Source organism: Ambystoma mexicanum, chromosome 3p (assembly GCF_040938575.1).
Source record: "Ambystoma mexicanum isolate Mex_15411 chromosome 3p, UKY_AmexF1_1, whole genome shotgun sequence".
In the NCBI taxonomy this organism is placed as follows: domain Eukaryota; kingdom Metazoa; phylum Chordata; class Amphibia; order Caudata; family Ambystomatidae; genus Ambystoma; species Ambystoma mexicanum.
In genome coordinates, this window is record NC_090925.1 from 1,183,916,012 (window position 1) to 1,183,937,946 (window position 21,935).

At 44.8% G+C, this 21,935-nt stretch overlaps 1 protein-coding gene across 1 annotated transcript in view; it reads left to right on the plus strand.

Annotated features, from left to right (window-relative positions):
* Nucleotides 1-21,935, plus strand: part of TGFBI (transforming growth factor beta induced) — a 263,409-nt gene that overhangs the window by 151,121 nt on the left and 90,353 nt on the right. Inside the window, exon 6 of the mRNA XM_069652603.1 lies at nt 14,155-14,301. Within this exon, the coding sequence (XP_069508704.1) occupies nt 14,155-14,301 (147 nt within the window). The remainder of the gene's footprint in view (nt 1-14,154; nt 14,302-21,935) is intronic.

Consider the following 21,935-nt stretch of genomic DNA (forward strand, 5'->3'; position numbering starts at 1 on the left):
ACATTTTTGCTGATCAACATTTTTTGACAAAATCTGCAACTAAATTTGCAGCACTGTCATCCTATTAGTTGGTAAGGAAATATGTCAAGTGATTATATACAAATCTGTTGTAAAAGTGTTTTGATTTACAACTACTCAATGTTCCTAACCAAAAATAAGTTAGAAACAATCTGAAAAATAAAATAGATTTTGCTCCATATTTACATTCTGTGAGACAAATATTTATCAAACAACAAAATATGTATTTTTAGAAACATTCTATATGCTAAAATGTGAACAAAATTGTACTGTTAATATAATTCAGAGATAGCACTATTAAGCAAAAACATTTTACATCTTCAGATAGCCCTCTAAGTATTTTGTCAGTATGTTTATTTTGATGTAGTAATTATGGGCATACAATGCCTACTGCATTTTGTAGGAATGCTACTAAAGTTACATATATACTCATTAGCATCTACATTTTATCCTGTAATCTGACCAAAACTATATGTGTGCATATGAAAGTGTGCATGTAGTTCAGCCCAAAAGCCTTTTTTTTTAAGTTCGATAAAACAATCTCTGTTAAAGGCACCAGAAGGTGATATTTGGCTGCCTAAGGTATCAGAACATATGGACCTGTTCCGTTGTATGTTGATAAATGCATTGCAATCAACCATAATATTTAAAAAACAGATAACACCAGTCTGAATCCAAGGATTTTTTGAAAAATAGATTTGAAAAGAACTCCAGTACAGCCAAAGGGCTGTGATAAATATGTTTCCAGAAAGGAGGCTATAACGATACATATTATAATATTTAAGAAAAGGTGACTGTTCCTAACTAAAATAAAAAAAGCATCCAACAATAGAATTTAACTTCACATTTACGTTCTGTATATGAAAGGGAAAATATATCAAACAGTTAAATAAGTACATTGTACAACTATTTTAATCTAAACAAAAGATATAATTTGAACATCCATAATCACAACACTGGATAAGCAAAGAAGAAAAAGAAATATAATTTAATTCACTTATTTCACAGACATACCACATTACTACATTCACAAAAAAAGCAAAGGCACTCACTAAAATATATAAATATAGACACAATGTACAACCATTTATATACAGGGTGGTTAAACCAAATTTCACCTTTTAATTATAATCCTACTTTGACAAAAAGTTAATATATTTGCAGACCAGCATGTTTCAACAATATGTGTAAATACATTCCCAGCTCTATCTTCCTTGTGGTTGCCTATGAAATATTTCAAATGATTATCCACAAGGATGTAGTAAAAGTGCTTTTATGTACAACTTAACTATTTATGAGATCTATATACAGCAAGGCTAAATAGCAATTAGAATTTGTCTCTTCAACTTATGAGACAGTCATATTTTTTTTTTAAATGTGTTTTATTAAACATGGATTCACATCACACAAAAACAGGTTTTCACCTGCAGATACATGGGACAGTGCAAATCATGTTATACATCCCAGTAAAGTATGCCGGATTGCCCACCACTACAATAATGCTAGACTGAGGTGTCGAACATTAGTTTTGAAGCAGTTATATTCAGCGGGAGACAGTTCAGCGGCCAAGTCCGGGCACTGTGCAAGCAAATAGGACCTCAGAGCGGCCCATATATCCCTCGGTCTAGCTCCTGGTCCACTCAGCAGTCCGTAGTCTCTATCTAGTTTGCTTGCCCTGGTCAGACCATTGAGCCAGGTATGGGCATCTGGGGGAAGATGGCTGGACCACCGCATCAATATACATTTCCTACCTACTATTATGCTTGTAGTCAACAGTTTACTATTCGAGGCCAGGACCCCTGGTAGCCATCCAAACATACAGCATAACAACCTGCACGGTACACTGTGGTTCAGTACCTCCATGAGGGTGCCCATCACCGTCCCCCAGTACACCCCCCAACTTGGGACAGGACCACAACATGTGAAGGGTATCCACATCTGGCCAGCGACACCTTGGGCACTGGTCACTTTTAGATTTGTCAATAAAGCATAGTGAGCTGGTGTCAAGTATATCCTAAGAAGGGATTTCATTTGGATTAGTTGTAAGTCCTTGTTGGACACTCCCTTATGTGATCTTGAGCACATCCCTGCACACTGCTCATCAGTGAATGAGACCCCAGCATCCCTTTCTCACCAACCCCTACACTGCATCATCACTTTGGGGGAATCCTGTTGTATCGTTCTGTAAATAGTAGACACCACACTCTTGGCAGATGCTGAGTGAAGAAGGTACTTCAGAATAGGGAGAGGCTGGGGGAGAGCCAGGAAGGTGGGGGACCACACCTTAAAAGTGGCCCTCATACAATAATACTGAAGCATTCTGATGAAGCCCCCCATTTTAGCCATAAACACCTCCTGGGATACAAACTCGCCGTCTCGATACAAATCCCCCAACGTCACTATTCCCAGCCCCTGCCATTCACTCTCCAATGCCTTGTTGCAAGTGGGGCCAAGACACTCAATCCTCCAGAGGTGAAACCCCGGGGTATCAAATGGGAACTCAACCCCCAGCCTTTCAAGTGCTCTGTTCCATGCATGCACCGTGCATGCGACTGGGTCATATTTGCAATTTTCTTCCACCTTCCTGGATACCAGATCCCCCCGGATTCCATGCGGCCACATAGAGCATTTCTCCATATGGTGATGAGGTTACGGCAGTGAGTCTGGCATCCAATATGTCCCAAATTGTAATTGGACTGCAATGAAATGCAACTCCATATCCGGTGCTCCTATGCCCCCCTGGTCCCACGGGAAAACAAGTGTCTTCCACCCGATCTTAGGGCCGTTAGGGTGCCACGCCAGCCTAACCATCAATGAGACTCAAAGTGCTAAAAAAGCATACACCAGGCCACAGCGGGATATTCTGGAACATATACAATACCTTGGGGACTACCAACATTTTGGCAAAACCTATCCTCCCCAACAATGATAAGGGAACCATGCACCATCTCTCCACCTTCTTCCTCAGGACTTCCAGGTATGCCAGATCATTCTCCACCAGGAGAGACCAGGACTCCCTACTAACCCTCACTCCCAGATATTTGACAGAGGCGTGTTCCCATCTAAATCCTTTTGAGGTCCCCATGTTTCACAGTTGCCTCCATCAGAGGAAATAATATCGATTCAGACCAGTTAAATCGAAGGCTGGAATACTCCCTGGACTTGGCCACTTCTTGTGCCAAATGATGCAGGTTCTCACTTGGGTTTTTAAAATAGAGTATAGTGTCATCAGCAAATAGAAATACCAGTTCCCTCCTGCCCCCCAGTGCCAATCCCCGATGGATATGCAGTTTCTGCAGTCTGGATGCCAAAAGCGCAATAGTCAGGGTGCAAAGGAGCAGGGAAAGTGGGCAACCCTGCTTGTACCCTTCTCAAGTTCAAACGGTTCTGAGAACCTTCCAAACAGACCTTTTCTCACAGATGTACCAGAGTATAACAGCTGCACTGCTGAAAGAAAGTATGGCGGGAGCCCCACAGCACGCAACACTGCAAAGAGATAGCCCCACTGAATGGAGTCAAATGCCTTTTCCATATCCAGAAGAGCAACAACAGTGTCATGAACCATCAAATTCGCCCCTTCTGGGCTTCTTGGTCCCTGTCACGTCTGGCCTTACACTCCATAATACTACCAACATGGCGGAAAGCTCAGCACGCTGCTCGCCAGTCTTCACGTTCTATGCAGCGTCCTCTATAAAGAAGCCACACCCCCACGGCCCTGCGCGTCTCAAAGCTGCTGCTAGCTGTGATCGGACGTGTGTTCCAAACTCCTCTAGCGCTACTTGCTATTTCCTGGCTCCTGGATTCCCTTCTTTCGACTTCTTCCTTCTTTTCTACTTCCCGGAATCTCTGTGCCGCTTCCGCGCGCCCCCAACGCCTTCTTCTCCTGGAGTTTCCCATGATCCTGGACATCGAAGCTGAACGTAATCTTGAAGCCGAGGACAGCCAAGCGGGCTTATTTAAGTCCCGAACCATACGAAAGAAGACTCCACCCAAGGAGGACATCAGGCAACATAGACAGGTGAGAAGGGGGGAAACCTGTGACAGATTGAGACGCCACCTGACCGAAGTCGATACAGACATGGAGGCGGCCATCCAGCATTTTATGCGTGGCATGTAAGAACTATCGACCGAAGTACAGAACTTGATAGTGGAGAACGCCGCGCTGAAACAATTGGTACTCTCACGCGACTCTGCCTCAAGGGACAGCGTGTTATTGGGCGGCATTGTTGACAAATATGACGGCTGTGCAAAAACCCTCAGAGGATTCCTGGATTCTTGTTTGGTCCACTTCACCTTTAAACCTTATTATTTTTCCACCCCCAGGGCTAAAGTGGGCTTTATTATTTCTCACCTCTCCGGGAATGCCTTAGGCTGGGCCACACCATTAGCTAACACCGAAGATTCTCTTTTGGATGATTATGATGGATTCATTCAAGCACTAAAAACTATGTTTGACCACCCTGAACAGGTCTTTAGTGCTCAAAAACGTTTACTTGATTTCCAGCAAGGCTCTCAGGACATGCTCACCTATGTAACTCGATTCAAGCAATTGGCTAAAGAAGCGGGTTGGCTTTCTGAAGCTTGCTTCACCCTCTTTCGAAGAGGGCTAAATGAAGATATTAAGGACGAGTTAGCCAGGGTAGCACGTCCTAGTTCTTACCAGGCACTTATGGATCTTGCTCTACAAATTGATTTCCGAAATCCAGGAAAGAAAGGCAGAGAAAAGGAAGACCAAGTCAACCATCCAAAAAAATCCTCTTGCAAGCCCTTCAAAATCCGAGGATTCTCCTGCTCCTACAAGTGAACCCGAACCCATTCAGCTAGGGGCCTTCCATGGACCCATATCCCCTCAAGAAAGGCTGAGAAGGATCCATACTGGCTTATGCATGTACTGTGCCTCGGGCAAGCATTTAGTCAGAGAATGTCCCTTGGCCCCTCCACGGCGTTCGGCAAACGTCAGCTCCCGATCCTATATGGAGCTCAGTTTCGGGAGAGAGATGCAGGCTCCACATCTATACCATCCTTGAACTCTCCTGGACAAAACTCCCTGGTAGTCTTACAGACTTTTCTATCGCCATATGAGAAGGAATCATACCCCATTCTGGCACTAGTGGACTGTGGGGCCATGGGTATATTAATAGATCAGGAATGGGTCCTTAAACACCATATTCCTTACGAATCCCAGAACGTCCAGCAATGAGTGGAAGCAATTGATGGAAGACCTCTATCTTCTGGACCCATAATTCTTCAGACTAAGGTAATTGAGCTTACTATAGACCATCATCGAGAAAGGATAAAGTTTGACATCATAAAATCTGCCCATTACCCAATGGTTTTGGAATGCCCTGGCTGCAGAAACACAACCCATACATCAATTGGACAGCTGGTTCCCTGTTCTTAGGTTCCGACTTTTGTATGTCCCATTGTCTGCTCCAGGATCCTTCACCGACTACATCAGATAACATTCAACAACTCAGCAAGATCCTCTTAAGGTCTCCAACATCATCCAGGTTCCTAAAACCTACCAGGAATACGCTGATGTGTTCTCTTCTGCTATTGTCCAAACCCTGCCAACCCATAGGCCCGAGGACTGTGCTATTGAGACTGAACCTTCAGCTGTGATTCCCTTTGGCAGGATGTTCATCCTGTCTGAACCAGACAAAAAGGCCCTTCGTGAATACCTAGATACTAACCTAAAAAATGGCACCATATGCCCATCCAAGTCTCTGGCTGGAGATTCATTATTCTTTGTTCCTAAAAAAGACACCAAGGAACTCAGACCTTGTCTTGATTATCGAGGTCTTAATCAGTGCACCCTTAAGGATCGTTATCCATTACTCTTGATCTCGGATATCCTGGAAGCCGTAAGAGGAGCCGTAATATTCACCAAATTGGATCTTAGGGGTGCTAATCACTTGATTCGTATTAGAGAAGGTGACGAATGGAAGACAGCCTTCAGAACACCCTTCGGTCATTACGAATACTTGGTCATGCCCTTTGGACTCTCTAATGCTCCGGCAATCTTCCAACGCTTCATGGCCGGGTGTTTTCGGATATGCTATTTCTTTTCGTCATCGTCTACTTGGACGATATTTTGATATTCTCTAAGGATCCTCTCAAGCACGAAGAACATGTTAAATCAGTGTTACAACGGCAACGTGAACACAAGCTTCTAGCAAAACCAGAGAAATGCCTTTTTCATGTTTCCACTGTTCACTATCTAGGATTTTTCCTTAGTCCAGATGGCATAGGCATGGATCAATCCAAGGTTAAAGCCATACTATCCTGGCCAACTCCGACCTCCGTAAAACAGATCCAATCTTTCCTGGGCTTGGCCAATTTCTATTGGAGGTTTATACCATCCTTCTCCGAAATTGTTCAACCGATCATCTCCTTGTTGAAAAAAGATACTCCCTATCAATGGACCCCAGCCCAGGAGAAGGACTTCCAACTCCTAAAAACAGAATTTACACAAGCCCCCATCCTGGTTCAACCTGATATAAATCGACCATTCTTAGTGGAAACAGATGCCTCTAACTATGCCATCAAAGCAGTTATGAAACAGGAACTAGATGACGGGCTGGAACATTCTATTGCCTATCTTTCATGAACATTGACCTCCAGTGAGCCTCACTACTCAGTCTTAGAAAAGGAACTTCTAGCCATCCGCCAAGCCTTCACCGAGTGGCGTCATTTACTTCTAGGAGCTAAACATCCTGTCCAGGTTCGGACGGACCATCGAAATCTCCAAGTGTTACAGGCCCTGGAATGCAGGAACAGCCGCCAGGCCGGTTGGGCGTTCTTCTTTGCTTAATACCAGTTCCAAATTCACCATGTTCCGGGAACACAAAACGCAATTGCTGACGCCTTGTCTCGGCGCCCTGACTCTGAACCTCCTGATGATCGAGCATTTCCCAAGATGTTTCCCCACACAATAATTGTAGCCCAGGCGACCAGCCTCCTAGATGAAGTCCGCAGTCAGACTCAATCCTCGGAACTCTGGAAAGGTATCTCAGACAGGAATCAGTGGAAACTGAAGACCAAAGATGGATACTTGTTCAAAGACAATGCCTTGGTCATCCCAACACAAAAACTACAGCAAAGGATAATAAATCTCTGTCACGATACTCTTTACTCCGGGCACCGTGGTATTACCAATACCCTCCGATTAATACAAAGGCAATTTTGGTGGCCTGGAGTGAAAACTGATGTACAAAAGTATATCCAGGCATGCTCTGTCTGTAATCAAAACAAACATGACAATAAGAGACCAGCAGATTTATTGCAGCAACCTCCACTTCCAACGAGGCCTTGGGAATGCATAGCAACAGATTTCATTGTGGAATTACCACCTTCCAGGGGATACACAACCATCATGGTTACCATTGATTTGTTCACCCATGTGGCCCATTTTACACCTCTGTTTAAACTACCATCCTCGTCAGAACTTGCTGGAAATTTCCTGGAACACATTTTCCGACTGCATGGACTCCCTTCCAAGATCATATCAGACAGAGGGCCCCAATACATTTCCCAGTTCTGGAAACATCTTTGCCAAATACTAGGAATCCAAAGCGCTCTTTCCTCGGGATATCATCCACAAACCAACAGAGAAATAGAGCACGTAAACCAAACCTTGGAACAATACCTCCGTTGCTTCGCTACCAAGGTCCAGGATGATTGGTCCCTCTTAATACCAGTGGCAGAATTTGCCTATAATAATTTGGACCACTCTGTTATTAAGACCAGTCCTTTTTTCTGTAGCCAAGGATTCCACCCTTCGGTTCTACCCTCCATCCTTCCTCATCCTACACCAGTTCCAACAGTCGATTCCTGGATTGAAATGCTCATTAATGTCCAAAGAGAAGCCAAAGAACAATTAGAAAAGGCCAGGACCCAGACCAAACTGTATGCAAATTCCAAAAAAGACCTAGCCCCTCCTACACAATAGAGGATAAGGTTTGGCTGTCCTCGAAACTACTACCACGGCATTTGCGACCAAATTGGTTGGCTCCTCTATATTATGGGCCATTCCTTATAAAGGAAATCATCAACCCAGTGGCCTACCGACTCAAGCTTCCAGACTCCTGGAAGAAAATCCACCCAGTCCTTCACACGTCCTTAATAAAGCCATATGTTCAGACCTCTCGAACTAACCTTCGGCCCAAACCATTAATCATCAATGACCAACTGGAGTATGAGGTCTCAAGGATTTGCGATTCTAGATATAGAAGTGGCAAACCTCAGTACCTAGTGGAGTGGAAAGGATATCCCCCTAGTGAACACACTTGGGAACCTATCTCAAATGTAAATACCCCCATACTACTCAGAAGGTTCCATCTCATACACCCGGGCAAACCCGGTGGAATGAGTTTCCAGAGGAGGCATGCTGTCATGAACCATCGAATTCGCCTCTTCTGGGCTTCCTGGTCCCTGTCACGTCGGGCCTTGCACTCCATAATACTACCAACATGGCGGCAAGCTCAGCACGCTGCTCGCCAGTCTTCACGTTCTACGCAGCATCCTCTATAAAGAAGCCACACCCCCGCGGCCCCGCGCGTCTCAACGCTGCTGCTAGCTGTGATCGGACGTGTGTTCCAAACTCCTCTAGCGCAACTTGCTATTTCCTGGCTCCTGGATTCCCTTCTTTCAACTTCTTCTTTCTTTTCTACTTCCCGGAATCTCTGTGCCGCTTCCGCGCACCCCCAACACCTTCTCCTCCTGGAGTTTCCCGTGATCCTGGACATCGAAGCTGAACGTAATCTGGAAGCCGAGGACGGCCGAGCTGGCTTATTTAAGTCCCGAACCATACAAAAGAAGAATCCACCCAAGGAGGACATCAGGCAACATAGACAGGTGAGAAGGGGGGAAACCTGTGACAGACAGAGTGCACCCTCAGGTCAATCTGAGCCAATATGGAGAAGAATCTGGAAGATTTAACGCCATCAACTTCCCGGGGACAAAACCCGACTGATCCACATATACCAAATCCGAAAAAAATGGGAGCAACCGGTCCTCGGGGATTTTTGCAAAAATCTTTGCATCCAAATTCAACAAAGATTTTGGGCGCTACAATGTGCAGTCTAAGTGGTCCTTCCCATCCATCGAAACTAGAACTATCACTGCTTCACAAAGCAAGGGGGCAGTCAACCAACCTCCAATGCATCCTCCCACACTCCTACCATGTGCTTGGCCAACTCCGGACCCATCTCCCTATAGAATTACGCGACTATCCCATCCAACCGGGGTGCGTTAGCTGACGGCTGAGCCCTCACAGCCGCCAATATATCCTCCACTGAAACAGGCCTTGCCAGAACCTCTCTTGCCTCTGGGCCAAGTATAGGCAGCTCAGAGGATTCAAGATATTTGGCCATATCCCCCATCTCCACCCCACTCCTTGAGGCATAAATATCTCTAAAGTACAGACCAAAAGCATCTAGTATATCCTTCGGAGCCGCCACCACACCCCCTTCTGGATCGCAAATCGCTGCAATGTCTGGGGCTCCTCTCCTCCCACATAACATGGCCACCAGTAGATACCCTGGTCTACCCCCTCACCATATCTCCTCACCATCACCGGTCGGGTCAGGTGTTTGACCTCCCTTTCTGCCAGATCCCTGAACTGGCCCAGTTTCACCTCCAATTCAACCCTAGCATCCTCCGCATCAGCCAGCATAACCTCGATTAACTTAAGCTCCACTCCCAGACTTGTTAATTGCCTCATGATTGTTTTCAACATACACATTTCCAGGGACATACACCTCGCCCGCAGGACAACTTTAAATGCCTCCAGATAGACACCATTGAGTCAACAGAGCCCAGGTTCTCCTTAAAATAAAGACGCACCAGATCAGCCACCTCTCTGCAAAACACTTAATCCGCCAGGGTCATCGCTTTAAAACTCCACCTGGCCTGGGTACCTTCTCCCTCCCCAGTTCCAGAGACCACAGGACCGGAGAATGATCTGATAGCATTCTTGGGAGCAGCATGCAGTCCTTCATCATCCTCATCAAATACAGACCAGCAAAAATGTAATCTAGCCTGGATGACATCCTGTGCACTGGTGAGTAGAAGGAGAACTCCATAAACCCTGTATCCAACACTTTCCACACATCCACTAGCCCCAGTTGCACCATGCACCCTCCCACTTGGACCACAGCCTGGAATGGTGCTCACCCCTGATCTATCCAGCAGCTTTTCCTTGACAACATTCAGATCTCCTGTCCAAATAATATTTGTGTGCATATACTTGTAGCTGGAGAGTAGGGATGCAAAGAAGCCGGGATCATCAACATTGGGACCATAAATGTTCCCAAATGTCACCAGACCATGGGCCCAACTTCCCGTCATGATGACAAATCTACACCCTGGATTGACCACCAATTCCTACAAGTAAAATCGTAGTACCTTGTGAATCAGTGTCATTACCCCCGCCAAATAATTAGAGTATGAGATGTAATATTTGATGGAGCCCCAGGATTTTGTGACCTTCTCGTTGGCCCTCCCCATCAAATGGGTCTCCTGCAACATGATCACCTTAGCCCCATGGGTAACTGGAGGGATGGTCCAATACAAGAACAGGACTCTGGGCTCTAAATAGATGCAGACAAGGGTGCAGGGGGAGGGTGTCCGGCCTGTGGTAGTTTTATACTTGCAACGTGATTCAGTGCAAATTAGTCAATTTTAGTCCACGACATTAGTAGGCAATTATTACTTATACCATGTAATGTGTAATTGTGCAAAAATACAAACATACACTCAATTTTGGTGATGTAAGTCAGCCTTACAGTGTGCTGAACTCAATTTATTTTTCAAATTGTTGACTAATATGGAGCAGAAGTAAACCTGTAGCCAAACAAGGGTGACATAGTTAATTCCCTCTGTTCACAGATCAGAATTACTTGGTCCAAAAACAAAGTGTGAACAACATAAGCAAGGAGTTCACAACAAGCATTACTTCATGCAGGAAATCAAATTAGTGCAGAACAATGCAATGTTAAGACAATACTGTGGACTATATAGGCAGAGAGTCCACAGTAGACATTACGTCATGCAAAAAGGCAAATTAATGCAAAGCAATGTGACATGTAACAATAAGTGCACATGTATATTAACCACATCGGAGTACCTAATACTGCAATGTTGGTAACCTATGTAAACACTTATACTTTGTTCATTTTCAACATCCTAGAGAAGGCATAAGTGATATGAATAGTCTAGGAAGGAAAAGACCTTGGGAAGGTCTACCAGAGCCAGGCTAAAGGGTGACCTTGTAATGGGTCGATGTCAGGAAAACAAATCATAGTCCAAAGTTCATAAAGACAACAAATAGTGCTGGAATTTGCAGACGTTTCAGCTTTAGAAAGTTGTCAGCCTTCTTCTGGAGCCAAGGTGTGGATTCCCCTACAAGAAGCGGAAGGGGAGGAGAGTTAAAAAAGGGGGGGTACTCTAATGATTTCCTATCAAGTGCAAGTTGCAACCTGAGTGGTATGAGAGTATTTGCACAGCGTAAAAAGGTTAAAAAGAAAACTCAATTCCGGTCCTTAACTGACCTTAACAATGTTGGCACCCAGCGTAGGCGCCTTCTGGCTAAGCAATGGTTGTTGTATTTGGTAGTCTCCAGTATAAGTATGGTGTATCAGGTTCTCCTCTTAGTAGGCTGGAGGTAGGGCACTGGAAACTGGAAAGAAAATAGAATTGTGCCCATATAAGTGTGTATTCTGGTGGCAATGTTGCACACATATAGTGTGTGCTTGTACACAGAGAACATTGGTGTTGAAAGGTAGGTTTACTTAGAGATTGTGTACCTTGTCGGCAGTTAGAAGTGGGCGAGACTATTTGTGGCTGGTTTTCAAATAATGGTCCGGTCTGCTACACTGTAGGTCTGTGGTTTCCATGCTTGTTAGAAAATAGCGTGTGGCCAAAAATAAAAGTAAAGTATGTAACTGTGAGCTTTAGAAGGATAACGCCAGGGGACTAGATGCCAAAATACCTAGGTTCTATAGCGTTTCGAGGATGAGACACACTCCCAGCGCGTACGAGCACGAGTGATGTAATGGGAGGTGTCTGTCTCCTGTGGTTAACTGCTCACATCGAGCTGTGCCGAGTAGATAGACGGCGCATGTATGGGGGAGTGTGGATACTGGATTCTGCACATGCGCAGTTGCCTGTATACCAATCGTTGGCATGGCGAAGGGAAATCTCAAAACTGTGCATTTGCAGGCAGTGCCGAGGCCGGTCTCTGCATATGCTTAGTGCAATATGTGCATGCCGTAGGCTTGGAAACGAAGGACGCTCAGGGAGCAAAGCTACTGCAGGGGATTAAAGAGATGTTAGTGCTGGCATTGGAAGAATGGCGTGGGAGAGGACTGGATTCAATACAAAGCTAAAGACAGGGCAGCCAGGAGAATCTCTGGGGCAAGTGGCTAGATTCCATACTGGACTCAGGCCGTGCACGGCCTGACAGGTCTCTGCATGTTGCTGCAACGAGAGGGGGGCAAAAGAATGAATGCTCCTCAAATGAGTGCGGGCAGTAGTTGCAGGGGTTGGGAGTTACAAGTGGTTAATTCACATAATCACCCATATGTCCTAAGAGTACTTGTGTACATCATCCACAAGCCTGTCTGGTGCCTGGGACCAATCTACCTGCAACTCTCTCTTACTAAATACTCTCCTGCCAGATCCCTTTGCTTGTCTTGCTTTAACTCTCTACTGATCAAACGCTTCTCCATGCAGAGAGTTGGGGGCAGATCTCTTTCCTCAGCTGGCTCCCCCTATGGAACAGCCACCCCCTCTCTCTCAGTCTTGAACCGGACCACCTCACGATCCACAAACAACTCAAGACCTTTCTCTTCTCCTCCTCCTTCCCGCTCCCTCTCCTGTGCTAACATCCCCTCTGTCACTGAGGTTGGGGGCCTGATGCCTAAATACTCTCCTGCCAGATCCCTTTGCTTGTCTTGCTTTAACTCTCTACTGATCAAACGCTTCTCCATGCAGAGAGTTGGGGGCAGATCTCTTTCCTCAGCTGGCTCCCCCTATGGAACAGCCACCCCCTCTCTCTCAGTCTTGAACCGGACCACCTCACGATCCACAAACAACTCAAGACCTTTCTCTTCTCCTCCTCCTTCCCGCTCCCTCTCCTGTGCTAACATCCCCTCTGTCACTGAGGTTGGGGGCCTGATGCCTCAAGAATTCAATAGGGTCCCGGTCACCCCCAGTACCCTCCTACACTGCCCTGTAGTGTGGTTTGCCTCTGCTCTGCACTTACCTGTTGGGTGGTAGACCTCCCTCTCCACCTGGTATGTCTCCGGGTCATGCACTTACCTGCTGCCTCCCAACGAGAACCTCTGGCACTTCCTCCCCCTTGTGGACCCTAATTGCACTTACTCCCATCCTACCACCCATTTATTTTCCTTTTTTATTTTTTTTCACTGCACTTGAACACTCCAAATGTCACAAGGCCTAGTGGGCCCGCTGTCCATTTTCTATTTATTCACTGCCAATTTAAATGTTTTTTTTTCCCTTGTTCCCTTCCCTTGTGCCTTGTGGCGCTTTGAAACACTTTCTTGTTGTATAAGTGCCTTATAGACATCCAATACATAAATAAATAAAATGCTAAGTTCCAGGACAGTCTTCCGACCGAGAATATAGAGTACGGACTTGAAAACACACCTGAATTTGCCCCAGATGTGGAGACAGTGGAGACAGTGGCAGGAGAAATGTTGGTATGGGGAGCATAAACACTTGAAAATCAACAGGTAGGCTGGCTTTAAAACCTGTCACAACATAAATTAGTTTACTGCAAAGCAGCTACCCAGAGCTACAACCTTTTCCAGCAGCAGGATAAATAGAGGTTTGTGCTGTAGCTGAGCTGGGAAATCCTTCAAAAACACGTTGAAAATCCAGTTGGGATTGCATTAAAAACATGTGGAAACATTGATATATTTATACTAATACTGACCAACCCCATGATAAAACAGTTTATGGCAGCAAGGAGGATTATATTTCAGCTCAGGCATTAGTACAATCTTCAAGTGTATTTCTTTCCATTAAAGCTCATGTCTGTGTATATGTTTACTAATTGCCATAGTAAATGGCATTAATCTGATTCATGTTCCTGCATTGCTTTACCTGCAGATTGTGACGGTGAACTGTGCAAGACTAATAAAAGCTGACCACCATGCTACAAACGGCGTTGTGCATGTCATAGACAAAGTCATCACTGCCATCACCAATGACATCAACCAAGTCGTCGAGATTGAAGAGAGCCTTGAGACGCTCAGAGTAAGTCGATTTGAAGTGTTGTGTCACTAGTTATAGCGCTACTGTGCCCATGTGTAACCAAGCATCAGCTGATGAATGGAGTTTGCCCCGAAGAGTTAGAAATAGACCATGAAGGCTCCTCATCCCCATGTATGGGAGCCTCCTGCTAAGAATTATGAACCATGAAATGAATAGTTTTGCTTCAGTAAGAACTCTGCATGCCCAGGAGAGTCAGCAATGTTTGTAATAAAGCAATCCTGGCCTTCTGGTGCACTTCCAACACTCTGTTCATGTACTAACACCCAAATATAGAAGCAAGCTACACGAGCTGGAACTCTGCTTATGCCAACGCATGCCACACACCCTACATTTGAATAATCATGGCATTTTTATACACACGCTCAGTTTACGGTGTTACAAACTGAATTTAAATTAGAATGTTCTGACACCTTTTGTTGTAGTGTCTGTACACTATTGCTCGGTTTATTTTATTTATTTAAGTGCGTTTGGGTGAACTAGTCAATCCTTTTACACTGTCTTAAAATTACAAAACAATATTACAATCGCACAATTCATTACAACATACCAAGTGCAAACTAATACATTGTTGTCTAAAACCTGACTTACATAGACCATAGAATGTGCAGCTTAGTCCTCCCAACACCCTTTCATATCCTACAATAAGTTAATTCCCCCAGAGAATAGAATCATTCAATTGACTTTAAAAATTCGATACAAATGCCAGATATGATAGGCAGCTGTACTAAGCACCGTGGACTCTGCACTAAAAATCATGCTCCAAAATTGAAATGAGAAATAAAGTCTACAATCTGGATAACCCTTCTTATATTCTCTAATTAGAACATCACAATTGGAGATGTTATGCCGCCGTGACTCCACTTGCTTGCATCGTTTATAAATATTTGCCTTGGGAAAATTGCAAAATGTATGTGTGCATCTCAGTTTTGTAACTGCTGCTTGATGCCCGATTCACAAAACATAAGACTGGAGGAAATGTGGAGATGCCTGGAGCCAGAGATCTGAGATTATCACATGCAAATGTGATCACAAAGATTTGCTCAAGGGCAAGTTCACGACATTTCCAGGTTTGCTCTAGGTTTAGTCCACATGAATTAAGCATACAACAACCATTGGTGTATTTCTCAAGGACATCCCTAGTACTCTGCACCCCAGGAGGTGCTGTTTGCAGTGATATGATATTATATGATATGCCATTTATGACGCGCCTATACACAAGAGTTTCAAGGCGCGACGAGGCAAGGGAGGGGGAACAGAGGGAAGACAAAGGCAACGATCTTACTAGGCCAGGTGACATTCAGATCGTGCAAGTGCAGGGGAGGGAGAAAGGGAACATGCAGGGGGAAAGGGCAGTGCAATACATAGGATCAACAGTAAAAAATAAATACAAATAAATAATAACAATAGGTAAAAAGTGCAGCCAGCTAGTGGTAAGTGCTGACATCAAGAGCTGGGGGGACTGTAGGGATACAGAAACAGCCCCCAAGTGCAGGGGTTGCATGGGAAGCAGTGCAGGTGTACTGTTGGTGGGGGAGGGGACCTGGGCCCGAGATCAGAGAGTAGCCAGGTGACCATTGCAATTTCAGTCAGGAGTTCAGCATTGGAGAGGAGGAGAGAAAGCAGACGCAAAGAGGAAGGTCTTGAGGTGCTTCCGGAACCGGAGATGGTTCTCCTCAAGTTTCAGGGAGGCAGGGAGGCTGTTCCAGAGGGAGGCCCCAGCCGAAGAAAGAGATCTACCACCAAGTCGCTGCTTGGAGAAGCGACTGACTCTGAGGGAGTTGGAGGCATTTGAGCGAAGAGCTCGAGAAGGAAGATAGTTAGGAAGAGAGAGTTGAAGTTATTGAGGCTCCAGAAGGCCTTGTGGACAATGCAGAGGGTTTTGAACTTAATCTTCGCAGCCACTGGGAGCCAGTGCAGAGATTTCAGTCCTGGAGAGATACAATCCCTGGGCTTGAGGCCAAGGACAAGTCTTGCAGTCCTGTTGTGGATGAGTTGTAGAGGGCGGAGAGTAGAAGCAGGCACATTTAGAAAGAGGCTGTTGCAGTAGTCCACCCTAGAGAGAACCGAGCTCTGGAGACAGTGAGCTTCTGGGGGAAGGAGAGGAAAGGAAGAATACCTCTGAGGAGGTGCAGCTGGTAGTGTGACTTCTTAGAGACATCAGAGATGTAAGGAGAGAAGGAGAGAGTGGAGTTGAAGATGACCCCGAGGATTTTAGTCTCACAGGTGGGAGAAGCAAGAGAGCCAAGAGAGGCTGGTCAGAGAGTGACAGGAAAGGAGGGAGCAGGTGTGCCAATGAGGAGAATCTCATTCTTACTGGCATTAAGGCAAAGATTGTTGGCGGCACACCACTCCTGGATAGCAGACAGACAGTCAGACATGAGAGAAGGAGACGAGATGGTGGAAGGGAGCCTGAAAATGAGCGTGTCATCCGCATCACACTGAAAGTTGGGTCAGAGAGCAGCAGTGTGGTGGGCAAGAAGTGCCTGGTATTGGTTGAACATGCAGGGAGAGAGGTTAGACCCCTGGGGAACACCACGGGTAGAGATAGAGATAGAGGAGAGGAAGGACACAAGTTGGACCTGGGAGGGAAAATCATAGAGGAAGGAGGTCAGCCAAGCCAGGGCCTGATCGGTGATACCCAGGTTATCATGGAGACGGTTGAGCAGGATGGCATGGTTGACCGTGTCAAAGGCAGAAGAGAAATCAAGTAAGATGAGGACACGGGGAATTGGAGCCAAGCTTGGAGAGCAGGTCTTCACGGATGTTCAGGAGAGCAGTTTCTGTGCTTCTGGCAGCTCTGAAGCCAGACTGGTGGTCAGAGACAACCAATCAATTCAGTGTGAAGATTAAGCTGGGAGTGTGCCTCCTATTTTGACCTACTGGATTTCTTCTTAAGGGATCTGGTTGACATATTGGGGAACGGGGCAAGATTTGAGGATGCTGCATAATTCTTTAAACTATACCTTGATGTGGAGCCTTTTGTGTTGAAGCACATGAATTGAGTCTGCACTATCCAGTAGGCCATATTTTATGTTGTTCCACCATAAACACAATGAAACAATTAGAATGTGGGCATTATTTGAATGGGGTAAACAACAAGATGACAATAGCTTTATAAAAGCAGCAAGCACTATAGATTTTTTAAAAAAGCAATATGGAAATCTGGTACATGATACATAATAAGCAATGTGAGATGTACTTTTTTTTATATTTCTTTAGCCTGGACAAGCCTAATGTCGTTGAAAAAAACATCACTATAGTCAATATAGTGCAGACCCTCCCTCACGGTGGACAACCGCATCACACTAGCTAGTGCTCTAATCCTTTCAAGGATAGACTACTGTAATGCCATCTTCGCTGGTACTTCTACAAAAAACATTAGAAAGCTCCAAACCACTCAAAACAACACTATTAGAGCGGCCCTCAATATTCCTAAGTCAGACCACTTCTCCGCAGCCAGGAGAAATATTAATTGGCTAGCAGTCAGAGAGCGCATTCAATTTGAAGTATTGTCTCTGCGCTACCTATCCAACATGATCTCAATAATGCAGTCTGCTAGACCTACCCATTCAGCCTACCAAGGGCAACTGAAATCAAAAAGATTCAAAAGACATAAAAGGGCGGCTCCAGTTTCCCCGTTCTTGCAACTAACTACTGAACACCCTACCACCTGACCTAAGGACGGACCCCTCCCTATGGTCCTTCAGAAAAAAACTGAAAACTTGGCTTTTTAACCAGGACACCAGGAATTAGCATAGCTTCTGTTAATTAGTTTCAGTACTATGCACCGACCTCGTCTTCCACTAGACCTACGGCATCCCATCACACCCAACTACGCCCACCCTTCCTTGGCTCCAGCAAGCCGGCCTGTGCAACTATACCACTCAACCAACCCCCTTGCACGCCTCAGAGGAATGCTTCTATTTGCTTAAATCACAACAAATTGGGCCTGTCACATAGACTATCACTACGGTGAACAATGCATCTTAATACCAAGCGCCTTATGTTTGTATACAATACTATAAGGTACATCTCTGTAACTTTGTAGTCACCTAATGTCCATATACAACACTAACATAATACATCACTGTAACTCACCTGATACTGTACCCTTCTTTGCACAAGTGATTAAGCTATGTTAAGCAACATAACCAAATTCTTAAATCAATTAACGCTTATGTAACCTTATTCTTAAGTCAATTCATGTATATGTAACCGTATCCTTAAGTCAAGCGCCCAGATGCCTGAGGGCTAGGCACGCTTTATAAATGTAATAAATAAATAAATAAATAAAAAACACAAATTAAACACTTGGAATCCATCTAATCAGCATAACATACGAGACACATCTTTCAATAGGGCTAGCATTTTCAATCCCCCAAATAGTAAAATCAATGGAGTTTTTCATAGGAATGTGCACAATTAAAATCAGCCCATATAATTTTACTGATTTCCGAATTTCTCCCTTTGAGACTCATTTTCTAAGCCCTGAAGTGCAAGGTTACGCTGTTAAAGCATGATGTTAGCCATTCACACCTTACTCCAGGGCATTTTACCTCCCTTTGAATGGGGAACGAGCGCAAAACTGAATTAACATGTCCACTGGTCTTTCCCACTCCGACTTCAAAGAGCACATGTTTTAATGCCAGCATGCATTTTCATTCTGGCTTTAAAATATTGGATTCTTGTGAAATCCAATTGCATTTGCCACTTGCTAAAAGCAGACGAAGTCAACAGGAATCCGTTGTATACTGCTGTTTGCAAAGTGTAATTTTCAGCAAAGTGTAATTTTCAGGAGCCATTTACATGTAGAAAATGGAGAGTAAAATGAAGGAGTATAGATGATTTGTGTGTTTTGTCTTTTTTGACTCTTTTTTTTCCACACTGTTATGTAAATATACAAAATTGCTTTGTGGTGACCCAACAGCTCATAATAATAATAATAATTAGTTTTTTTTTATAGCGCTTCAATCTAAATTGCTTTACATAGGATATATTCACATGCATTACTATTATTACCCAATCAAAATTGGTACTCATTTATCAACCGTGTCAGGATTCGAGCCTGCAACATGAAGATCAAACACAGATCACAGCAATGAGTGTTCAACCCACTGAGCCATCTTACTGGCTGATGTTGGGGGTCCCCTGCATGCAAATTGCATCGTTAAAAAAGGACTGCCTCTTTGTTACTGCACAGTTTTTTCGCTTACACAAAAGGGAGACATTATTTTAGACAGGCAGATTTATGTTATACTTTTTTCACTAACGTGAATGCTGTACAGAGGGCTATTCAGTAACCTGATGTTGTCAAAGGAGAATGGGCACGCCTCTCATCTTTAGATGTGAGGCTTATCAGCGTGGAATCTGAAGACCTTCCTACCTGGCGGGCGCCAGTTCCTGTCGCCTCCCTAAGTGCCTGTATGTGTCTCAACAGTAGCACTGTGGATCACCCCATAACTCCTGAAAATGCAGGACAGTGTATTTCTTGTCCTTTTACACCACAGCAGGATGCAGCCAAAGTCTGGGCAGACCATCCACAAGACAGCAGCCCACCAGAGACTCCCATCAGACAAATACAATCATCAGACTGCTGTGGCCAGCAAGGAGCAAGAAACCACTGAATGAAGTGACAGAAAGCCTGTGCAGATGCCAGGGATGCCTCTCACTATTCCCCAACACAGCCGCATGCTGAGCTCCAACAGCTGCACCAGAGCTGCCTAAGATAACCAACCTCTCATGGACTTACTGTGGAATGTCTTCCTAAAAACAAAATGGAATGTGTGACAATGCGGCCCCCTAACACGAAGCGGGTCGAATATTCCCAGCATGGCAGCCCCACATGGAAAAAATGTATTTTGTCAAATATGAGTTCAGGACGACATTGGCTAGTGCAAAAAGTCCAATAGGAGAAGGATGGGCAGGATAAGAAGGAAGTGGGGCTGGGAACAAGAAAGTGTGCCTTTTTCGGGTGAGATCATAGGTGGAGGAGGTTGCAGAACCAGGGAGCATAAGGAGGAAGGCTGGTAGATTGGAATGTGGAGTAGTAGTGTGGAGGAAGGATTAGTAGTGGTGTTGTGATGGGATTAGTAATGTGGAGGAGGGAATAGTGGTGGTGTGGAAAGGAGAGAGTACCAGTAGTGTGGAGAGGGGTGAGGAGTTGTATTTTGAGGGAGAGCGAGCTGTAGGAAGTAAGATCAGAGGGGTCAAGGTACATACATGAGATAGGAATATCAGAGAGATAGAAAAAGAAGGGGAGGAGAGAGAGAGAGAGAGATGAGGGCAGGTAGGTGGAGTTGCAAGAATGGGAGTAGCATGAAGAGTGAAGAACAGCAATGTGAAACAGGTAGAGGAACATCAGAGTGTGAAAGGATATAGACAGATTGGGGACCGAGTATATGAAAGGCAGAAATCCCTGAAACATTGAGTATTTATCCTTGGATAGTGCAGGAGCTACCTACAAAGTTCCAGAAGGAGGCTAGATAGTCAGAGTTATTGCCTTTAGGCTCTCACTAACAATGAAGATAGACATTAGACAGTTGGGTTTGAGAAACACTAAATGATATGCTGGGTACTAGGGATACCTGGGTTATGGAGGGAAATGATTCTTCGAGATGAGAAAGCATGGGGTGGCTCTTAGAGCCCTTATACACATTGGAATACAAACCCTTGAACTGTCCCCAGGTTCTGGTGTGTTCATCAAACCATCTCTGACACATGGTGTCATTGTGGCATCCAGCAAGCCCAGAAAAAGAGGCTGTCCATGGAAGAAGGAACGCAGATGAGAGATCAGTGCCTGGATAATCTTTATTAACTGCAAGTACTGCACTGCTATATTGGACAGATTGGGATCTTGGAGGACAGTTGGAATTCCTCACCATGGATCCAATGTCAGAAGAATCAGAAGACTCCGCAGAGTCACCAAGACAGATCAATCCAGTTTTCCAAGAAAATCAACCATACCAGCAGAAGCCCCAGGAAAATATGTGTGGAATGGATCAGAGAGGCATAAGGGATAACCAGCCAGTTTAAGCTAGCCCAAGCCAGTGGCAGTTGGCTACTAAGCAACACAAGTTGTCCAGCTTTGAAGAAATGCAGAAAGCATAATAAACAGGGTGAGGAAGAAGAGAAAGTCAACCTTTCTCCCTGCATTGAAGTGTTCGGTCCAGGACAACAGAAATAGGCCCACCATCCTTGAATGATTTATTCAAGGCCAACTGGCTATCATCTGCCAACACCAGGAGACCCTTATCCTGCAAAGGGGCTTATCCCAAAAGAAAGAGAACAGCCTACAGTGCTGCCAGCTATATTGCAGAGATTACATAATGTAGAGGACTCTGCTGTGTTCTTTGTGAACTTTGAAAGGGTGATAAAAACTGCAGGATTTCACAAGGATCAGTCGGCCAGTTATATTGTGCCATTGCTTACAGAAAGACTTTCAAGCTCTCGATCCAGATGGGAGAACACTGTATGAAGAATTGAAAATGGGTATACTGGAACGGCTGGGACAAGATCGAGAACAATACCATATACAGCTAAAACAGCTATGCCTGACAGAAGAAGTACACCTCGCCAAATGTCTTATTGAGAAAGAGTTCTATTAAACACATTGTTGG